Genomic DNA, 19,241 nt, shown 5'->3' with positions numbered 1-19,241 from the left:
AGAGAAATTTTGATCAGGTAAACAGAAACATGGTAACATTCGGTTTTGGTAAACCTCTCGCACTGAAATATATCTCCCTCACGTTTTATCGGAGAATGTATGAACATGGTGCTGTTTCCAGTTTGATCAAGTCAATTTAGTTCCTCATCACAAGTTTTTATTACCGCATTCCAGTTCAATGAAAGTATGAAACAATTGAAAGGAATAACAAAGGGAAGAAGCTATGAACTTTGGTAGTTGGACTGCTGGTAGTGTGATTATACACGTGCATTTCACACTTCACTAGTCACGAAAGCAATTCCTGACCAAATTCAAAACAACATTTAATACATTATAATGAAAGAATTGGCTGTCGCTCAGTATGTATATGAAAAATTCACAATCGTTATTAGGGATGAAAGACGCAGGCTCCTTGTCTATTAATTGCAATAACACACCCCAATACTTAACAACTTTCCGTGCATATCCTCAACAAAAAATGGAGATATTTCAAACTATATACCCAATGATCAAAAGCTTCACTCCTCTTTACCTCTCATAATTAAATACATCATTTGAGGCATATTCTATGTTTTGTCAAACCTTGAAGACTCTTTTGTGCCAGCAAATTCTCACATGGTGCAACACTTAATTCATGGTAAGTTAGTGTTAGCAAGTCCCATCGACTCTGCAACTTCTCTAGCCGAAAAGTCATCTGCTTGTGCCTGTGCAAAGGTACACATTCAGAACAACCATGTGTATCATACATATTGGCTACCATACAAACTGTGTCGGGATACATACCTGAAGGCGATGAAGCAAATACATCAAGAACAGATGCACAAATACCTGCAGATGGTTTTTCAAAGTTATTTTGCTATAATTCACTCCACAAAATATGTCTGACTCTTTAAACTCTTTAGACAAGTATTCAACTGATTTACCAGGTAGAACAGCAAAATAATTCGAGCTGTTGGATACCGCCAAAGAAACTTTGTGGCCCTGACAGCTCCTGAATCTAATAGTTTTGCAGCCTTCTGAAACTGCATCAGACAATGAGAGATTCATAGTTGAGCACAACAAAGGGTGAACAAATAGTCAGTTAAAAGCAGATTACCTGCACTGTGGCCCCAACCATATGACGATGATACAAGGGAAGAGGCCTGCAGAAATTAGTTTTTGTTACTTGCTGAAGAAATATATGGAGATAGCCACATAAAAGATACAGACGAATAAACTTATTTGGTATATGCGTACTCTCAAGTTACATGTCCGCATAAATGAGGGCTAACGAATAAAGAAAACATGTTAATGGAAGTCATAGATTAGAAAATGATCGAAAATTCAACTAAAATGGCATTCCCATGCTGTGTGACGCAATATTTCATGGGCTTATGGAAGGTACTGTTTCGTGATGTGGATTAATGCAATCTTAATCTTCTCAAGGAGCGATTTGCACAATGATAAAAGACAGCCAGCTTTGCTACAAGTATAACATACTTCAAGGATTACAATAATGGTTAGCAAAAGAGTTAAAATTTTAAACATACTCAAGTGCCTTCATTTCAGCATCTTCTTCCCAGGATGCTGATGCCCGGCGGGGAACTCTACTTCTTTCTGCCTCTACCTGTGCTTCCTGGAGACGCTTCAATTCCTTCTCCAATTGGAACTCTGCAGCAGCTTTTTCACTGGCCATGGTTTCTATTTGTGTTTGCTTGTAGTACTGCATAATCCATTGAATAAACTACTTGTCAAAAAGGCTTGATATACAACTGGCAATGTAAAATTTATATTTCTGAGTTGAGACTTGAGAATACCAGTAAATCAGTTAATTCACGGTAGCGTTTCTCTAGTTCCATGTGTTCCTGCAAAATGGCAAATATAATCAAGAATTTACATAATAAGTAAAGTACATAATTCATACTTCAGAACAATTTTTTATTTCCCTTTAGATAAGATTTTCAGAGCGACTCCAAAGGATTCAGGACAAGAGGAAATAAAGCATCAACAATATATTAAAGGCTAAAGACTTTCTAATTTCTACTCCACACCAAGGTTGAAATAACATAAAATATTTGAAAGGTTGATATTGAAAAAACTGGATCAGATTACCTGGCGTGAGTAGTGCTCAGCATCCCTCTTCATGGCAGCCATTTCAACTCTCATTTTTTGAACTTCAGCCTATATCAAAATATTAGCTAGTGTTGGAACTTGGAGAATAAGTAGACTAAAAAGGGGTAAAGAAATTCAGAACCCAAAGATACACATGAAACCAGCACCAATATTATGCAAGAAAAGAAACTTGCCTCTAAAGAAGAAAGTTTGCCCTCTGCATCCCTCTGACTTTGGTGTGCACGTTCCACTTCTTCCTGCCACACCTGCATCTTACTACAGCTATGAGTATAATTATACTCTGATCAAGAGACCAGGTTCAAATGGTAAAACTGAGTCAAAACGTACCTTAATCATTTGATTTGCCTCTTCTGGTGGCTTCTTTTGCTCACGACGAGCACGAGCCTCCATATCTTGCAACTCTTGGTTTAAATTGGCACACTCAACCTGGTACCACATAGTACTAATTATAAATGAAGCTAAAGACAGAATATGTTGTACTATTGACTAGAAACTGTAGTAAATATAATGTAAATGTCTATTCTACCTCAAGCAATGCCATCTTCTGCTCAAGTTCTGATGCCTTCGATGTCCTTTCATCCGCTATTCTCTAGATATGGAAGCCACTAAAATACTCAGTTGCTCAAATTCAATGTAGAAAAATCATTTAACGAAGAGATCAATGAGAGAAAAAAACAAAAAAACAAAAACTCCAGAGAGACATAGAAGTAGCTTCTGAGATGTGCATTTAAAGTACAAATCACCAAGTAAAGCTTGATAATGAAAATAATAATTGTAAGAACTCAAAAGATTACAACCATTTGGAATTAAAAAAATCTAATATGCACTTGCATCGTTTTCGAAACCTAAGAATATAGTAATCTCAAATATAAAGAAGAACACAAAACTGCTCTCATTAAACAAAGTGCTGCTACTTGAGCCAAAAAATTAAAAATTTGGAATGGGCTACTTCACCTGAGTTCGTGCTAGGGCCGTGGATGCCTCAAGGGCTCTATGTTCCAATTCAACTTCTCTTTCCATAGCAGCCTGTTTTACCAAAAAGTAATCGTTACCAGCACAAGAAAACCACCTGATAGAATGAAAAAATTATCAAAAGTAGAAAGTGTTATAAATGCAAACCATTTTGGTAGCGTTGTGTGCAGCACGCTCTTCTTCGGCTCTCCGTTCTACGGAAGCCAACTCCTCCCGTACAGCCTGAAGAATACATTCTCACTATTTCAGAATCTAATAAAAAGAAATAGAACAAATACAAATCTAACTACATTCAAGGAAGCATCACAAGATCTAACCTGCATCATTCTTGTCTCCGTCAGTTCCCGATTTCTCATTATAGCTTCCATGTTAGCCTGATTAAACAAAATTAAAATATCACCAACTGTTACCAAATCAGCACAAAACAAAATTTCAGGTTTAGAGCATTCATTATTGCAGTGGGTGCTACAAGTCTAGGTCAAAGGAGTAGAATAAAAAAAACAAGAGACAAGGTGCTACATGTGAACTAGCCCAATCATTTCTAATGTCTTTTGCTACATGCTACTGACAATGGCAGTGGCAGGGAGAGGAGAGAGACGGAGAGTGAAAGGACGATTGTGCAAGAATAATGATAATAGGTTAATGTATTGAACCTGCATAGATGCCAGATTTCCCTCAGATATAGCGGCCTGCTTCTTAAGTGCATCCAAGGAACGGACAAGTGCCTCAATTTCAGAATTTTTTGCTGCCAAGGCCTCAACCATATTTGATTCTATTCTTGCCACTTCGTTTTTGGATGCTGACAAATCTTTTTGGAGCTGCTTTATGTGAGCCTCGTATGACTTGCTCAGTTCTCTCTATTAAAAGAGACAGTTCGTGTGGTATCAATAAAAAATTAGTAATATATCACGTTTATCTATGTTTAAGTTCACATAATACCTGAACTAGAAACTGGAATGCGTCTCACCTCTGAAACAAGAAGCTCCTCTAGCTGTGCATTCTCAGATTTGTATTCTTGAAGACGGGATGAAAGTCCAGCACAAACCTAACCATGGTGAGCAAACGATTAACAACTAAACGGAAGACTTTCAACTTAATCGGTAAAAATTTCTCAAAGGTCAGAAAAACTGCATTTATGAAATATCAATGAAAGAGACCATTTAAAAGAGTACTGAAATAAAGTGACATTCCTACTTAATCGAATTCAAATGCATATTATACAACAAAGATAAGCATGTATCAGTAAAGCTTACCCTCGCTAACCTTGCTTCTTTAGACTGACCAGTGGAAACAGCAGTTTTGAGCAATCCTTGAGCCTGCACATCAACTAAAGAAACTAGTCAATAATAGCCTAAACCGAAGGTAACAAGATTCAGATCCAATATAATTAGGTATATGGATGTTCACCCCATAATAAATAACTTACCTCCTCAAGTTGATCCTGTTCCTGTACTTTTATCGGAGAGCTACCAGCTTTATGCTCATTTTGCTTTCTTCTCTCAAGGACTGGTTCCTCACTGCCATCAGCGACTTCTAACTGACCTTCTTTGTTACTGGGGACATCAGTAGCTGTAGAATGTGATCTCTCTTGCTCAAACGTTGAAGGGGCACCCGCATCTTTCGATCTTTTATCTTGGGCAGCATCAACTGAATCTACATGATTATTTTCATGCACAACCTCAACTTCTTTGGCAACTACCGGCAAATGCTGTTCTTCCGGACCAACTGTGGCAATCTTGTTCACAAGCTTACCATTTGAAGTTGATGAGGAAGCTTCCCTTTCAGTAGGAACTGGTGACGCTTCCAGTTTACCAGCATCCGTTTCACTGGTTCCAATTCCTGGTGTCTCATTCATAGGAATGCTAGCCGTGGAGTCTGTCTTGAGATCCTTTTGCTGCTCTTCGATTGTTTGAATCACAGGATTTTCAGAGGATGTCCCATCATTGTCATTTAAATGAACATCACTACCTTTTTCAGGTTTCGAATCTACTTGTGGAGTCTGGGCTAGTGCAGAGGCACTTGTTTCTGGAGCCTCTGTTTTGTTTTTAGAACTTGTTTCAGAAGTTTCATTTATCGGCTGTCTCTTCTGAGCCTGAAAGCACCACATGTGAAACAATAGTTGAAGGATGTGTTTCTGTGTCAAAAATATATATCTATATAGGTAAAGTTGCGATACCTTAGTCTTCTTCTTTGTCCGCTTGGCTTGAGATCCTTGTCCATTAGCAGCTTTTGGAAGGAAGAGACAAACAACAGTTAGCAACAGATAAAATGGTCTTCAGGTTAATGGACAGACAGAAATTGATCAAGTAAGGCTAAAGGATGAATTTTTTAAGGCACGACTATCAAGACTCTAGAGTGCGTCCTAAGTCCCAACAGTGTTATGTGTTCATAACAGATGAGAAGGCATCAGCCAGTTTGGTGTGGGTGACGTCACTTAAAGCCAGCCCCATCTCTAAGGATGTAGGAAAATGGGCTGGGAAGAGACTATATCCAACACATATGTGCAATCACTTGAATATAGCAAATAATACAAAATGTAGCTAAAGACACTAAAACAGTTCAAAGTTCATACCTAGTACTTGGGCAGCCAGCTGCTCATCGGACAACTCATTGACAACAAGCTTTGCCCTTCGATCAACATTTTCAAACAAATCTGAGACCGAAGAAAGCGTTATAACTTACACAAAATCAAAAACACAAGAACTGAGGCATCAAGTTCAAAATTCTCGTACTATGACGCCTCTCCACATATGATACAGACGATTTATGATTGTTCGATAACCTCTCTTCTTTTTTGCTTCATAGTATAACAGCTTAGCCGGAACAGCCATATCAGAACACATCCTAAAACTAAACAACACCGAGTTTATCCAGCTCATTTTGTTACCACTCAAATATTTCCACAGGATCACGAAATTTGTAAATTGTGCATAAACACTCGAAAGTCGCAACTACTAATTACAAATCTAAACTGAGATTCCAACCCTCACTAATTTCTTTTATGAACTCCATACACTAATCAATACATAAATATATTGAATCGTCTCCGAATCATCAACTACACTAATCTCGTTCCTTCATTGAACACTAATTCCATCTAGATCATGCTAATACGTTATTATTAAGCCTAAGCATCATTACACATTGTATTACACACCAAATTCCTGAGCATTTCAAACACAATTATCCAGCTAACACATTTCAAATTCAGAGTATCAACCAGAAGACGAAAATTTATAGCAAAAACAAACACGATAGGATTCAGAAACACAGTAGGAAAAGACGCGAAACCTTCAGCAGCTTTGAGCCACGAAGCCATAGGAGGGGGGGGGACCGAATTCGGATCTGCGACGAGCGACGGTGGTTTAGAGAGCGACGACGGTGGCTTCCATGCGCGAATGTGCGGGATCACAAAACGACGGCGTTTCGAGTCCGATTTTAGCTGGAGTGAGATTCCGGCGATCTGTGAATGAAGTCAGGTGAAGGTTTGGGGCGTTTTAGGGAGTAAAACTGAAGAAAAAAGACGAGCGAGGTGGTGGTGGTTGTTCGTATGGCAATTTTATTTGCCACGTGGCAAAGCTGATGGGGACAATTATATGGGCTGGAATAGTGAGATCTGGGCCAAGTCATAATGGATAGCCCAAGTTTGAATTTTTTTAAAAGACCCCAACTGTTGGGAGGTTGAGGGAGACGGAATTTGGCGTAATACCAAATTTACAGTATTTAAAGAAAATGGCTTTGTTCGCCAAAAGGCATGTGAAAAAAAACGTATAGATCCATACACATATACGTATAGATCCAAACCGACGCTGAAGCCTATGTCAATTTACCGAAAGAAATTTACGGAAAGGTAGTAAAACAATGCATGCGTTCGGTGGTTAATAATAACTATTGGAAATATTTAGTGTGAAGTGTGAAGTGGTGAACAAAAAGTTAATAGGATGTTTTGTACTTGAAGAAACAAATCAATAGTACGTACGTAATAGTTTAGTGATCGATTGAATGATAATTGACGAGTCGCCTTCGACTTAATATTAGTTGAATTAGAATTGAAAACTGAGAGAAAGTTGTGCGTGATAATTAATCTTCCGCCGATCGATATCAAACCATCATGCATAGCACGCGTCTACAAGGCTGGCATGTTTGCCAATTGGCTCTACAAATGTCCAGAAGTTCATAATTCCTACATAACAAGATGAAAACAAAATAAACTAATTAATCAAAAATGGAAAATGAAGATTGATTATGATCACTCTATTTATAGATAGATAGTTTAGACTGAAAATAATGCAAGACGCCTAAGCTTTTTTTTTTCAATTTTTTTTTTGGGTCAACAAATAGAAGCCTAAGTTTGGATTGAATAAATTTTATCACAAAGCGCGCAATTAATGCATTCAAGAGGAAACAAATTTATCGTACACCCCTATCATGTCTACCACCATAAATAAATGTCAAGTGTCTTTTATAATACTATAGTTATAAATTTATTGAAAAAAAATGCATTTAACATTTATTTAAGATAGTGGACATGATAGAGGTGGGCAACAAAGTTGCTTCTTATCAGAGAGAGAGAGAACTAAGATCGAGAGGCGCCTCTTTAGTGCATGAAGCAGACCCTTCAAGAATCATGCAACACAACATCACAATCTCTCAGTCTCACCTACTCTTCATAATTCTTTAGTTCTGTAATCTTTTGTCTACCACATATTTTTAACCCCTCTAGATCTATAAAACCCACAATGATGATCTAAGTACTATATATACTGTACTATTGTAGCTCCATATATGCGTGTACGTATACAGTTGAATCTGCAGGTATATATCGTTTCGTGTTTTTATTTCTTTGCATTTATGGTTTCGAACTTTCGATCATCTAAAGATTCTTATCATTGAAATGAATTCCATATGTCGGTTAAAGTTATAGGGTCCGGTTCAATTTTACACAATTTATACACTATTTGTGAGCCTTTAGATCTTAAGACATTTAATGGCATAGATTAAGTGTGAAAATGACATGACATAAATAAAACTCTTCAATTCTGAAATTAAAAAGTAAAATACAAAAAATAAATAAGCAAACAGAGCATGATCAAAATTAATATATATATATATAATAATTAAAAATGCACTCTCTCTCTCTCTTTCTCTCCTTTTGCCACATCTTATAGGGTTTATATGTCTTCTTGGTTTCCTCTACAGATTAGCGTGGTGTGAAGATATGGGTGTTGCACTAGTGTCTCAGGATGGTGGAGCTTTTCCACTCTCACCGAGAGAAAGGGGTTGACGGCAGGGTTGGAAGGTCTCCTCTCTCCTCTGATTACGCCTACAACGACAATAGGAGAGGGATTCTCCATCTTTTCTATTCATGAAAGGGATTTTGGGGTCTTCGATTCTGGATCCAATATAGGAATGGATTTGATTTCTCGTCGTGCGTGTGACATCGACAATTTGGTGGATGATCAGGGTCATGATGTCGGGTTTTCCTCGACGAGTTTAATGGTGAAGGAGGCCATGGTAGAGATTGACGTCGGTGGTGATTTGGGGATGCCGGCAACTTCTAGGTAGTTCCCAATTGCTAGGGTTTATGTTTCTTGGATTGCTAGTCAATTTGGGCTTGGAGGGCTTCGTTGGGCTCGTCAAGTTTTGAAGGTTGAATATCCATATGGTTGGATTGGGTTTTCAGGGCTCATAACAAAGTGTAATTTTGAGTGAAGTGTAATCTTGATTAGCTTAGTTGCATCAATATTCATTTTCTTTTAAGTGTTTCAAGACTACTTAAATAAAGGTGTTATAAACGGTATTTAGAATGTGAACGTCTGTTTGTTTATTTGAGATCTAGGGGCAGCTAGGTGCTGAGTTTTCATATGAGAGACTCTTAGTGTCGGTCCTAATGAGTGTGTTTCTTCTTGTATGTACTGTTCATTAAGTTATAAATCGGATTGACATTTCTACTAACAAAATTAAGAAAAAGATTAACAAGACATGAACACATGCAGATTGTGAAACGACTTTAGGGATCCCATGATTTCACCATCTTCCCTAAAGTCCAAATAGTGAAATCAAGATTCATGCATGATGCCGTTAATGATTTGTCATGAGTTACCCCTGCATACTTTTTCTTTGTATTTTGCCAATTTCAACAACAAACAAAGGAAGAACAATAAGGGATACGGATCCAAGGATTTGAACCCCATACTAGTTGCTGGGAGCAAGGATTGTGAGAAACATTAACTAAGGAAAAGTGTCTCACTAGCTTGTTTCACACACCAATTTAATCTGTTTCACACTTTCACTCTTTATATATTTTGTTCCGCCCACAATACATCTACAATCTTGTGATTTTTATATTGATTACCGTGTGTTCTATAAGAGCACGCATGTAAATGAGGATCCATTCAATAAGAAATTGAAGGGGTAGATATAGGTCCAAGAACTCACAATATCAGAATTCGAAGAACTTCATGAAGGATTCCATAATTAATAGAAAATTAACTGGCCATAGAAAATTACAAACGATGAATTCGAACGCCATAGTTCTTCTTTTCTTTTGGCGTTCTCACGGCTAGCTGTGGTGTTTCTTTAATCGTATTCTTATGTTCTTCTCATCCCATTATTATTTCTTTTTTTATTTTACTTACAGAAAAAAAACAGTTTAATCCACTTTTATTTATCTCTTTTTTTGTTTGTTAAGATATAAAATGCTATGTGATTCTCACACTTAATATAAGCCATTGAATGTTTTAAAATCCAAAGGCTCATTGTGAGTGTATAAAATTGGGTGTAAAATTGTATGTCCCTTTATTCGGATTAATTATTTTGTGTACTTATAACAAAATTGGCTAAATTAAGAAGAGGGTGGTAGTAGGTCTTTCTTACTCACTCGTAAGTCCAAGCAAGCAGCCAATCCAGTAAGTAAGTGGAGCCTAGTCAAGTGACATTATCATATAGTGTACTCATTCAATTATATTATTTCATGGTGTGATAAATATGCACGCAGTGAAATAGAACAATATTATTTAAATATGAGTAACCAATCAAAAATAAATACAAAAAAAAATTAACTAGTAATATTAAAATAGTACGTGGGGTATAATAAGTTTTAATTGATTCGGACCCAAAGTTATAAATGGTACCGGATTATTTGTTGAGTGAAGTCAGTCATGTTTATCAACAGCTACCTTACATAGAATTTTTAGTCAACTGTAGAGTTACTTCGAATTCGTTGGGTGTGCTTTCTTGTTTTTATTTTATGAGAGTCAATATATGAAATACAGGAAAAGTGAGATGGACACTTGAGCTGCCACATGCCACCCTACAAGCTTAAATATAGTTAAAATGAAAGATAGAAGAATAAATGTGAAGGAAAAGAAAGTTCAGGACTTTACCTCATGATAATGAACAGAATGATATATTTCTTTTCTTTTTTTGTACAGACAATACATATGCAATCAAGGATAATTTATTTCATAGCACAAATTTATGGGTTCATCTGCTGTGTAGCAGTGTATGTTATACATACATTGATGTGTGGTATAGAATTAGTGTCATAACATGCACGCATGTAGTTCGTGTGATAGTGTGTAAAGGAAAAGACTGATGCATAGCATGTAGTGGCGTAGACTATAATTTTCCCAAATTTATCATGACAATTGAAAAGTGGATATTGTGATTGTTTAATTCCAACTTTATTCACCAAAAGTATATAATATAGTAATACACATATATATATATATGATAAAATGATTTCAGGTTCACATCTAAAATTAATTGGCAATAGATGGAGTAGCTCAAATTCTTATGAACTCACAAGCTATGTCTCATTTTTCTATGTGGGATGTAAGTTATCAACACACCCCCGCACGTATGATAAATTTTCAAACCATACACGTGAACAACATTTTAGGTGACGTGAAGTATGTGTGGTTATTTGGGCTTTATACGTGATAATCCGCTCTAATATCATGATAAAGTCTCTAATACCACTATAAAGTGATTTGGAGTTCACGTTCAAAACTCATTGACAATAGATAAAGTGACCAAAACTCTTATAAACCTATAAACTATGTCTCATTTGCCACATGTGATGTATATTCTCAAAAAAAAAATTATATATATATATATATACAGTCCCTATCCAGAGTGAAGGTTCACTCTGAAGTTTCAGAGTGAAGTTCCAATTTTGGCACACTTTTCGGTCAATTTTTTTCACCATAAGTGATTCAATATTTAGGTATGCTATTCAAGATCATCTCTATAAAGTTTCATCCAATTTGACAATGATTTGAGCTTTCAAAATTGAGATTTACACGAACGGTTCACGTTGAATAATTTTAATTCATTCATTGATTTAATCTAATTTCAATACCTTAACGATGTCCGAATTATATGAAATTTTGTAGAGATGATCTTGAATAGCATACCTAAATATTGAATCGTTTATACTGAAAAAAATTGACCGAAAAGTGTGTCAAAATTGGAACTTCACTCTGAAACTTCAGAGTGAACCTTCACTCTGGATAGGGACTATATATATATATATATATATAGTTATATACACACTCATTTGCATACAAGAACATATATTTCTATTAAAAATCATATAATTCTTTTGTAAACAAATCGATGCATGCATTTCTATTCTCTCACTAAAAAAAAGGTTAGCAAGATGTCCGCCCAATTATATAGACGATATTCTGTATATGCTCCAAGCTGTAAGCTCGACTGATCATTTCATAATTAAGCATGCATGAAAATGCAATATCACTACTTCAAGACAAAATTGTTGCCAATCAGTTGAATTATTGAAACTACATGACAAATCATGCATGCATGTTTGATTAACGTACACATCACATACGTACGTACATACTCGATATCTTGCTGAACTTGTTTACTAATCCACAAAAAGAAGATAACAAGATAACTCTAGTTAACCAAATTAATCTTAATCAATCTACAATGATCATATAAATGAAAGGCCATTCCCTATATATATCTTACAAGTGAAAAATTTGTGGCACCCTTTATGCAATGTGGTACTAACCCTTCAACAACGCAATGGAAAAAATGGAAGTACCAGAACCACTACTATCACTTTCAGAACAACACTACACGCAGACAAAACCCTAAACCCTAATAATTCCAAAGCTCATACTCACCAACCTAGAAATGCAATACATTAAAATTCCAACCCCCCATATATATCGAGCCAAGCCAAACACAACGCTCTCCTTAAAGCCCCTTTAACCCATGCAATTGGTCGCAGTAGGTACAATATTTGGTTTAACTTTATGAAAAGACGAGAGGCTACGTACCTTTGCCTTTCCTCTCTCTTTCACCATGCAAAGTTAATTACAAACACCACAGGACATAAAGTTAATTGGTAGGAGCAAATTTACTAACTAATACGTACGTTGCCCAAACACAACTTAATCACACTTATTGCTCCAATTCAAGAGCGTCGGTTTCAGGTTAATCCCATATAATCTAAACTCGTAAATAAACGATCATCTAAAGAAAAATTGTATCCGTTTGTGACAGATTATCAAAGGTTTGCTCACTTAGCTTAAGTAACAGTTTTTTTTAAGGGATTGTGAGGAGATTATTGTATCCGCCAGTTTTTGTTTTTTTGTAGTTAAACATTCTTCTTGCAACATGTATATTGAATTCACCGTTAAGTAAATAACTGAAATTCACATGCATGTTCTTCAGAAGAACAGGAAACATTACAAAAGATACAGTATATCTGGCACATACAAAAATTCCTTGCGTGTGTGAATACTCTTATGTGCAAATCTGAAAAGCGAAAACAAATTAACTATGCACTCGATCAAAGCAGGCGTATGAAGCCCTAGCTGTTTCCTGTTTGATCATCACATGGAATATTAGATTTGAGGCTAGGTTTTTTAACCCAGAGTGAGGGTGGTAAATTTGAAAGGTCGATCTCATCGACTTCGCAAAGCGCGATATGGTGATTCAAGAACAGATGTCCTTTTCTGCAACTTGAGGTTTTTGTAGAACTTCTTAATAAATTCCTCAGCTTCCTTGTCTACCTGGCTATCTCCCTCCTCCTTCATCGGAAACGGCGAGTCTGTTATCCTAAGCTGCCTCACCATGGGGCTCTTCCCGAACCCCGGCAGCGTCACCATCGGCGAAGCCTCGGCGACCATCTCATTGTTTAGCATCTCAAGAGCCCTCTGCACCGCGGCGGCGGTGCTGACATCGTCGTATTGATACGCCCCGGCTGCGGCACTAGCATTTTTAGCAAAATATCCGTGGTGGTGGTAGTGGTTCTTGTTGCGCTTGTGGTGGAAATGAAAAGGGTTGTGGGTGGCGGGGCTATTGCTGCAGCTGAACTCGTACTCGCGGGGAGTGACGAACGACACGGCGTCGTTGGAGCGGCAGCTGAAGGTGGAGTTGGACGAGTGATGGAGCATGATGAGGTTGTTGGCGATGGCCTTGCTAGCTAGCTTGCCGCGCTTGAGCATCAAATTGAGATCGACTAATAATTTGCTTTTGGTTAAGCCCTTTCGCAACATGAAGAACACTATCCGTACTAGATTCCATAGCTTCTTGGCCACAACAGGCGAACTCGGTTCAACTTCCATTTTCTAGAGAGATAGCTAGAGAGTTTTGTTCTGTAGAGAGAGAAACTGGAGAGGGAGAGAGAGGGGAGGGGTAGATAGAGGAGATTAATTAGAGGGTTTTTGGTGGTACGAGCTTGTGAAGGGGAGGGTAGAGAGGTATATAAAGGGCTCAGAAATAATTATATTATCAATAACGTTGAATTCTCTAATTATGTAATGGCGAAGACGTTTTGCAGTCTCTACTACAGCGCGTGGAGAACATTAGTTAGAAGAAATCGATGACATTAGTAAGAAAACTCACGCGAAGAGTTTGGGTTCCAAAGTGATAGGAATTCGTAGGGTTTGTGAATTATAATTTAGATTTGAGTTTTCTTTTCCTAGTGGTTTGTAGATGGCGGGGTACGAAGGGTTACTATAACATCCCCAGGGAAAAAGCAAATTACCTAAGGATGCCATCACATTCAATGATTAAAGATATTTGGGAAGGTCCCAAATGTCAAGTATATATTTTTGCCCTACGTACTAAGGTGTATTTGCTCAATCCCTCTCGGAAAGGTAACTACATTATACAATATATACAATGTGATAGAAATTGGAATTGAAAAGGAGCTACAATATGGAAGTAGATATGATAATAAAGTTGAAGGTTGTTTCACTAATAGTGAGAAAAAAACCATTAGTATACTTAATTAGGGTTGTTACGTACGGCTTAGCTTATACATGAAACCGGCCAGCTGCCAGATAAACGTTCCTAGACAAAACTAGAGGATATTCATATATTGAGTTGTTGAGACTAGACAATAGTAACGAAAATGCTAAAATTTGTATCTGCAACTACCGAGATTAGCCAACTAGCAAGGGATATCGATCGACCCAAAGCTAGCTTGCTGTTATTGTTTCGTATTGGGCGATGCTAAATCAATCAACTTTCTTCAAAACATTTTGACACCTTAATTTGTAGGAACAAATAAGAAGTCCAATCAAAATTTCGTACTTGATCGAGCAGTAGTCCAATCAAATTTATGTACCAAGATTAACGAAAATGAATGTATACAACTAATTGAGTGCCTTAATTAATTAGCATGAATAGATCATAAATGTCAGTTTTATTCCATTCTGAATTACTATTACAACTCAGGTAACGTGGTGTACGTTTTAAGAAACCTACCTGACTGGTGCCACTATTAAGTCTTAACTACTAGAAAGGAATATCCCGTCATGCAAATTAAGAAACCTACAAATGCACAAATCGTGTCAAAGATAATCGTATTTGGCAAACTACTCACGTTATATTATCAATCTGATCGATGAGAATTAATAAATAAGTACTTGACATATTAGATAAGCCAATCGTCTATTCTTTATTCTTTAAAGAGTTGTTATTACGACCTCAACATTTTGTAACAAAACAAGAATATTCGGTCACGCTATTTTACTTGAAAAATTAAATTCTACATTTAATTATATCTAAAACCATTCAGAAGTATATTGGTGAGCTCTAACGGTTTGAACTCACTAAAAAACAATGTAAAAATATATGACTCGAATCGAATTATGTTTAGAATCACTAACTCATGCACTACATACTTTTGCTATTAATTTTTTTTTCCTCATACCGAAATTTTGCTTGCTACAATGCTACAGCTAATCAACAAGCAACAGCTCTCCTATGGGGAGAACCATCGATGCAATGAGCAAGCGAGAGTGACACTGCCAGCCAGAGTGACAGGGTTGAAAGACCAATGAATGCATCTGCTACGAACACGTGGCCGGCTGCTGAATCTTTCACCATACGCACACCCTCATATACGAAAACCAACCTTCGAGCCGACTGTACCCAATTCTGTTGAAGAAAGCAAGAAACCCAGCTGCGACCTTTAACCCTAACTTTGTTCTTAGTTATATGGATCGATTCGATCTAGTTATATTCCATTCCATCGCTTTTGTTCTTCCTTCTCCTCTAAGGACATTGGGTCAATAAAACTGGATCTTTTGCGCAACTCGAAGTAGCTAACCCCATTAGAATATTGATGTTCTTATGTTTCCTGATGGAAATGCTAGCTCGAGTGTAAACTTTGTCAACTTGAACAAGAAAAGCACAAATGGTGCCATTGCTTTTCCTTTAGTTCAACCCTAAACAAATTTTTTTTCCTTTCACTAACTCCACCTACCGTGCTCACTAGGAAATGCATGGCGAGTTTGACCCCGATATAATTTTTTATAATCAGTTGTAATTATGTTTTGAAAATAATTAGGTGGAGCTGTAATGTGAAAATAATCAATTGTGAATGTTGAAGTGTTTGGTGAATATTTGAATAAAGATGTGGTGAGTTTAGATAAATACTAAAAATGATATGAAATTAAATAGTATGTGGGTTTTAAGGGAGATGAGATGAGAGTAATAAGGTAAAATTAAGTAAAATAATATCAGTTTCTATAATCAGAAACACCAAAAACCTAGCTACTAAATTATGCATTTGGAAGTGTAAGATTCAATTATAATCAACAACAATTTTGTTCACCAAACACTTAACTCAGCTTATTTCATAATTTAAGTTTATGATCTCTAAAAATCTCAGGGCCAAATACAGCCGCAATTGTGCAAACAAAAAAACCTTCAATTTTTGCGCGCAATATGTTAAATGTGATTTCCTTCATGGGAGACTAAGAATAGTCGCATCAATCCATGCATAATTGTTCATTTTTAATTTTATCAAAAAAGAATTGTTAATTGTTGATGTATGAAGTATATATGGGACTGTTTAGTAGTAATTGTAGCTGGGTCAAATTACTCAAATAGACGTAATGTTGATGATACTCAATACGTTATATATATTTTTTGCATGGATGATGTAATAGTCATTTAGATGATTACATGATTGTTAAAAAAGATTATGTACCATTGTTCATATATTGATCATTGCTGATTTGATGTGTGAGGAATTACGTACATATACTAATTAATTAAAAACTTCTATATATGATAAATGATTCACATTTCATAAAACATAGTTAACATACAAGAATTGGGCATAAAAGAATTGCTAGTAATTACACACCAATATATGTGATTTACGAAAAAAATTGAGTAGTGAACTAGCTCATTCGCGCATAGACCGAGATAATACGAATTTCATATATGTTGTGATGTATAAAATTAAGGGTCCTAGCTAGTATCATAAAGAAATCAAGATCTTACAATAAAATGTGGTCTATATAAGTTATCATATGGGTAATTTTCATGGCACCTTAATCAAATTGTGTTATATGTTTAGCGTGATTCAATTAGTTGCGTCCACGGTCCATCTCTGACTCTGTGTTCCAGTAATGCATGAAAACTCTGAGGCCTGTGTATGTCTAATCTGCCACGTTCGTAGAGGTGAAAGCGCCGGCCATTCAGGTAATTATTGACTTGGGAAAATGATTGAAGCTTGATTAGGCACACGCGACGGACTGATGGAGCTAGGAAAATCAGGTGCTTCTGGAAGCCAAATACATAACACTTTCTGTTAAGGCGTATGTGGTTGTGGATGATCGATCTTCCATTATGAGTTTTCTTACTGCTCTATCACACACACAGATATATATATATATATATATATATATATATATATATATATATATATATATATATATATATATATGATCGAGCTTGTTTTTCATTGAAATAAAACTTGTAAACCAATTAGTGGGAGCTAGCAAGCCAGAAAGAACCTAAGGCGCGGGGACCTGATGCCATCTGTCAACTACTACTTAATTACTTGCCTATCAATGAAGGCTTTGAATTTTCTCATGCTTGATCATCATGCATGTATATACAGTATTTAAGTTGTGTTCTGTTCATGGTGGGGTTTGGACAAACTTAATTGGTGACTATATTCAATCCGTCAATGTCATATTCATTTGCCATGTTTTTATCATATCGATCATTAGTACAATTCTGAGTTAAATGGAATCATGTAGAACCCTCGTACAATTGAACCCTAGGTCGATCAGCTGTTTAGTTTTGCCGCCACCTTCAACGGCCATTTGCCATCCCTTCCGGTCGTGGCGCTTGCTAGTGTGCTTGTGCCGGGTGTCCAAATTAACTTTTTATTATTGTCTCTTGCTTGCTCTCTTTCCCGGATGTGTGATTTGATCTACTATTTATCAGTTTGAGTTTAATTAACTTGATTAAGCACGTCAAATAGGTCTTTATTTGACTGGATCCTTTGTGCTTTTCTGATTTATTAATAATTTGGTACTCCAATTATTAATACATATCTAGCTTTCAGGAAGAAACAAACTCGCAGATCAACATCAGTAGGGCAATGCATGTTTACTACTATTAATATTATCATCTGAGTGCTACTTTTCGTCTTTGCTTCTAGTGGAATTGCAGAACAAGGAGTGTTTCTTCAAATAAAGCCCTTTATGTGGGACAATTGGGAATTATTATTTATTTTCGTTTTTGGTCTGAAGAGACAACTGGGAATCAGGATTGGCTTGAAATGCTAAAAGCATTTCGACGAGGAAACCTTATTGTTCGGGAAATAACCTAACGTAGATAGTCTCACACTAACAATGTCTTTGCATAAACACATTACTAATACTACCTATCTGAAAAGAGTTCGGATAGGCACTTGGTAGGCACTTCTTGATATACAATTATTTTAATTTCCACGAAATCGGATTAGAGCTAATGAGTCAGAGGATCTATCAGTCGCTCAATGGATCGTTCAATATATATATATATATAGTCCTTATAAGCTTCATTATGAAATTTCAGAGTGAAGTTTTAATTTTGACACATTTTTCAGTCAATTTTTTTTACCATAAACGATTCAATATTTAGGTATGTTATTTAAGATCATGTCTACAAAGTTTCATCCAATTTGACAATGGTTTGAGCTTTTAAAATTGAGATTTACACGAACGGTTCACGTTGAACAGTTTTTATTCATTCATTGATTTAGTCTAATTTCAATACTTTAACGATGTCCGAATTAGATGAAATTTTGTATAGATGATCTTGAATAGAATACCTAAATATTGAATCCCTTATGGTGAAAAAATTTGACCGAAAAGTGTGCTAAAATTGAAATTTCACTCTGTAATTTCAGAGTGAAGCTTCACTCTGAATAGAGACTATATATATATATATCATATCATATCATATTGAATATAGGTCTTTTACGTTTGATATATTTAAAAGGGAATGACAAAATTTATCATGAATCGAGATAAACTTGACAACCAGCTGATAGCTAGACTAACAAATTAAGTTATCATTTAACAACACGGCAAGGACACATTCGATCTCATATAATTCACTAATATATCAGCAGAAATTTTAAAAACATATGGAAAACGAATGAACAGTGTAAGGACGACATGAAATTGATTAATGAAACAAATTGCTTCAAAGGAACGACCATGCTAGCTAGCTAGGACGTGCACAACGATCCCAACGAGTCACCAATTTCTCTGCATCCACACACACCTAACTTGAGAGGATTTCTCCTTTAACATTAATTACATAAAAGAAACTAGTTTCATTATTGTCATTATAACTTCATCAAGGCGTATACT

At 36.2% G+C, this 19,241-nt stretch overlaps 2 protein-coding genes across 2 annotated transcripts; both read right to left on the bottom strand.

Moving 5' to 3' along the window:
- Window positions 1–249: 249 nt before the first annotated feature.
- LOC126787025 (golgin candidate 1) lies at window positions 250–6,577 on the bottom strand. Its single transcript, XM_050512988.1, has 20 exons — window positions 6,376–6,577; window positions 5,657–5,737; window positions 5,261–5,310; window positions 4,511–5,176; window positions 4,338–4,400; window positions 4,052–4,129; window positions 3,738–3,941; window positions 3,402–3,458; window positions 3,232–3,306; window positions 3,067–3,138; window positions 2,639–2,701; window positions 2,440–2,538; window positions 2,286–2,357; window positions 2,092–2,160; window positions 1,797–1,844; window positions 1,530–1,702; window positions 1,097–1,142; window positions 924–1,022; window positions 784–828; window positions 250–704 (listed from the first exon to the last, which is right to left on the bottom strand). The coding sequence occupies exons 1-20, from the start codon at window positions 6,401–6,403 to the stop codon at window positions 633–635; spliced, it is 2,160 nt and encodes a 719-aa protein (XP_050368945.1). The 5' UTR covers window positions 6,404–6,577; the 3' UTR covers window positions 250–632.
- Window positions 6,578–12,631: 6,054 nt separating this feature from the next.
- Window positions 12,632–13,775, bottom strand: LOC126795150 (uncharacterized). Its single transcript, XM_050521983.1, has one exon. It carries the CDS (start codon window positions 13,689–13,691, stop codon window positions 13,029–13,031), a length of 663 nt encoding a protein of 220 aa, XP_050377940.1. The 5' UTR covers window positions 13,692–13,775; the 3' UTR covers window positions 12,632–13,028.
- Window positions 13,776–19,241: the final 5,466 nt, after the last annotated feature.

The sequence above is a fragment of the Argentina anserina genome, chromosome 1 (assembly GCF_933775445.1).
Source record: "Argentina anserina chromosome 1, drPotAnse1.1, whole genome shotgun sequence".
Taxonomy (NCBI): domain Eukaryota; kingdom Viridiplantae; phylum Streptophyta; class Magnoliopsida; order Rosales; family Rosaceae; genus Argentina; species Argentina anserina.
This window is presented reverse-complemented; position numbering and strand designations above follow the sequence as displayed.

Bases quoted from the DNA above. Each gene is read 5' to 3' on its own strand.
- LOC126787025 (XM_050512988.1), bottom strand. From the start codon at position 6,403: ATGGCTTCGTGGCTCAAAGCTGCTGAAG. The intron at 3,139-3,231 runs GTTTGCATTTAT...TTGGTAAAACAG, and splicing joins CACACAACGCTACCAAAATG to GCTGCTATGGAAAGAGAAGT. The intron at 1,845-2,091 runs GTAATCTGATCC...GCCATTTTGCAG, and splicing joins CTGAGCACTACTCACGCCAG to GAACACATGGAACTAGAGAA.
- LOC126795150 (XM_050521983.1), bottom strand. From the start codon at position 13,691: ATGGAAGTTGAACCGAGTTCGCCTGTTGTGGCCAAGAAGCTATGGAAT.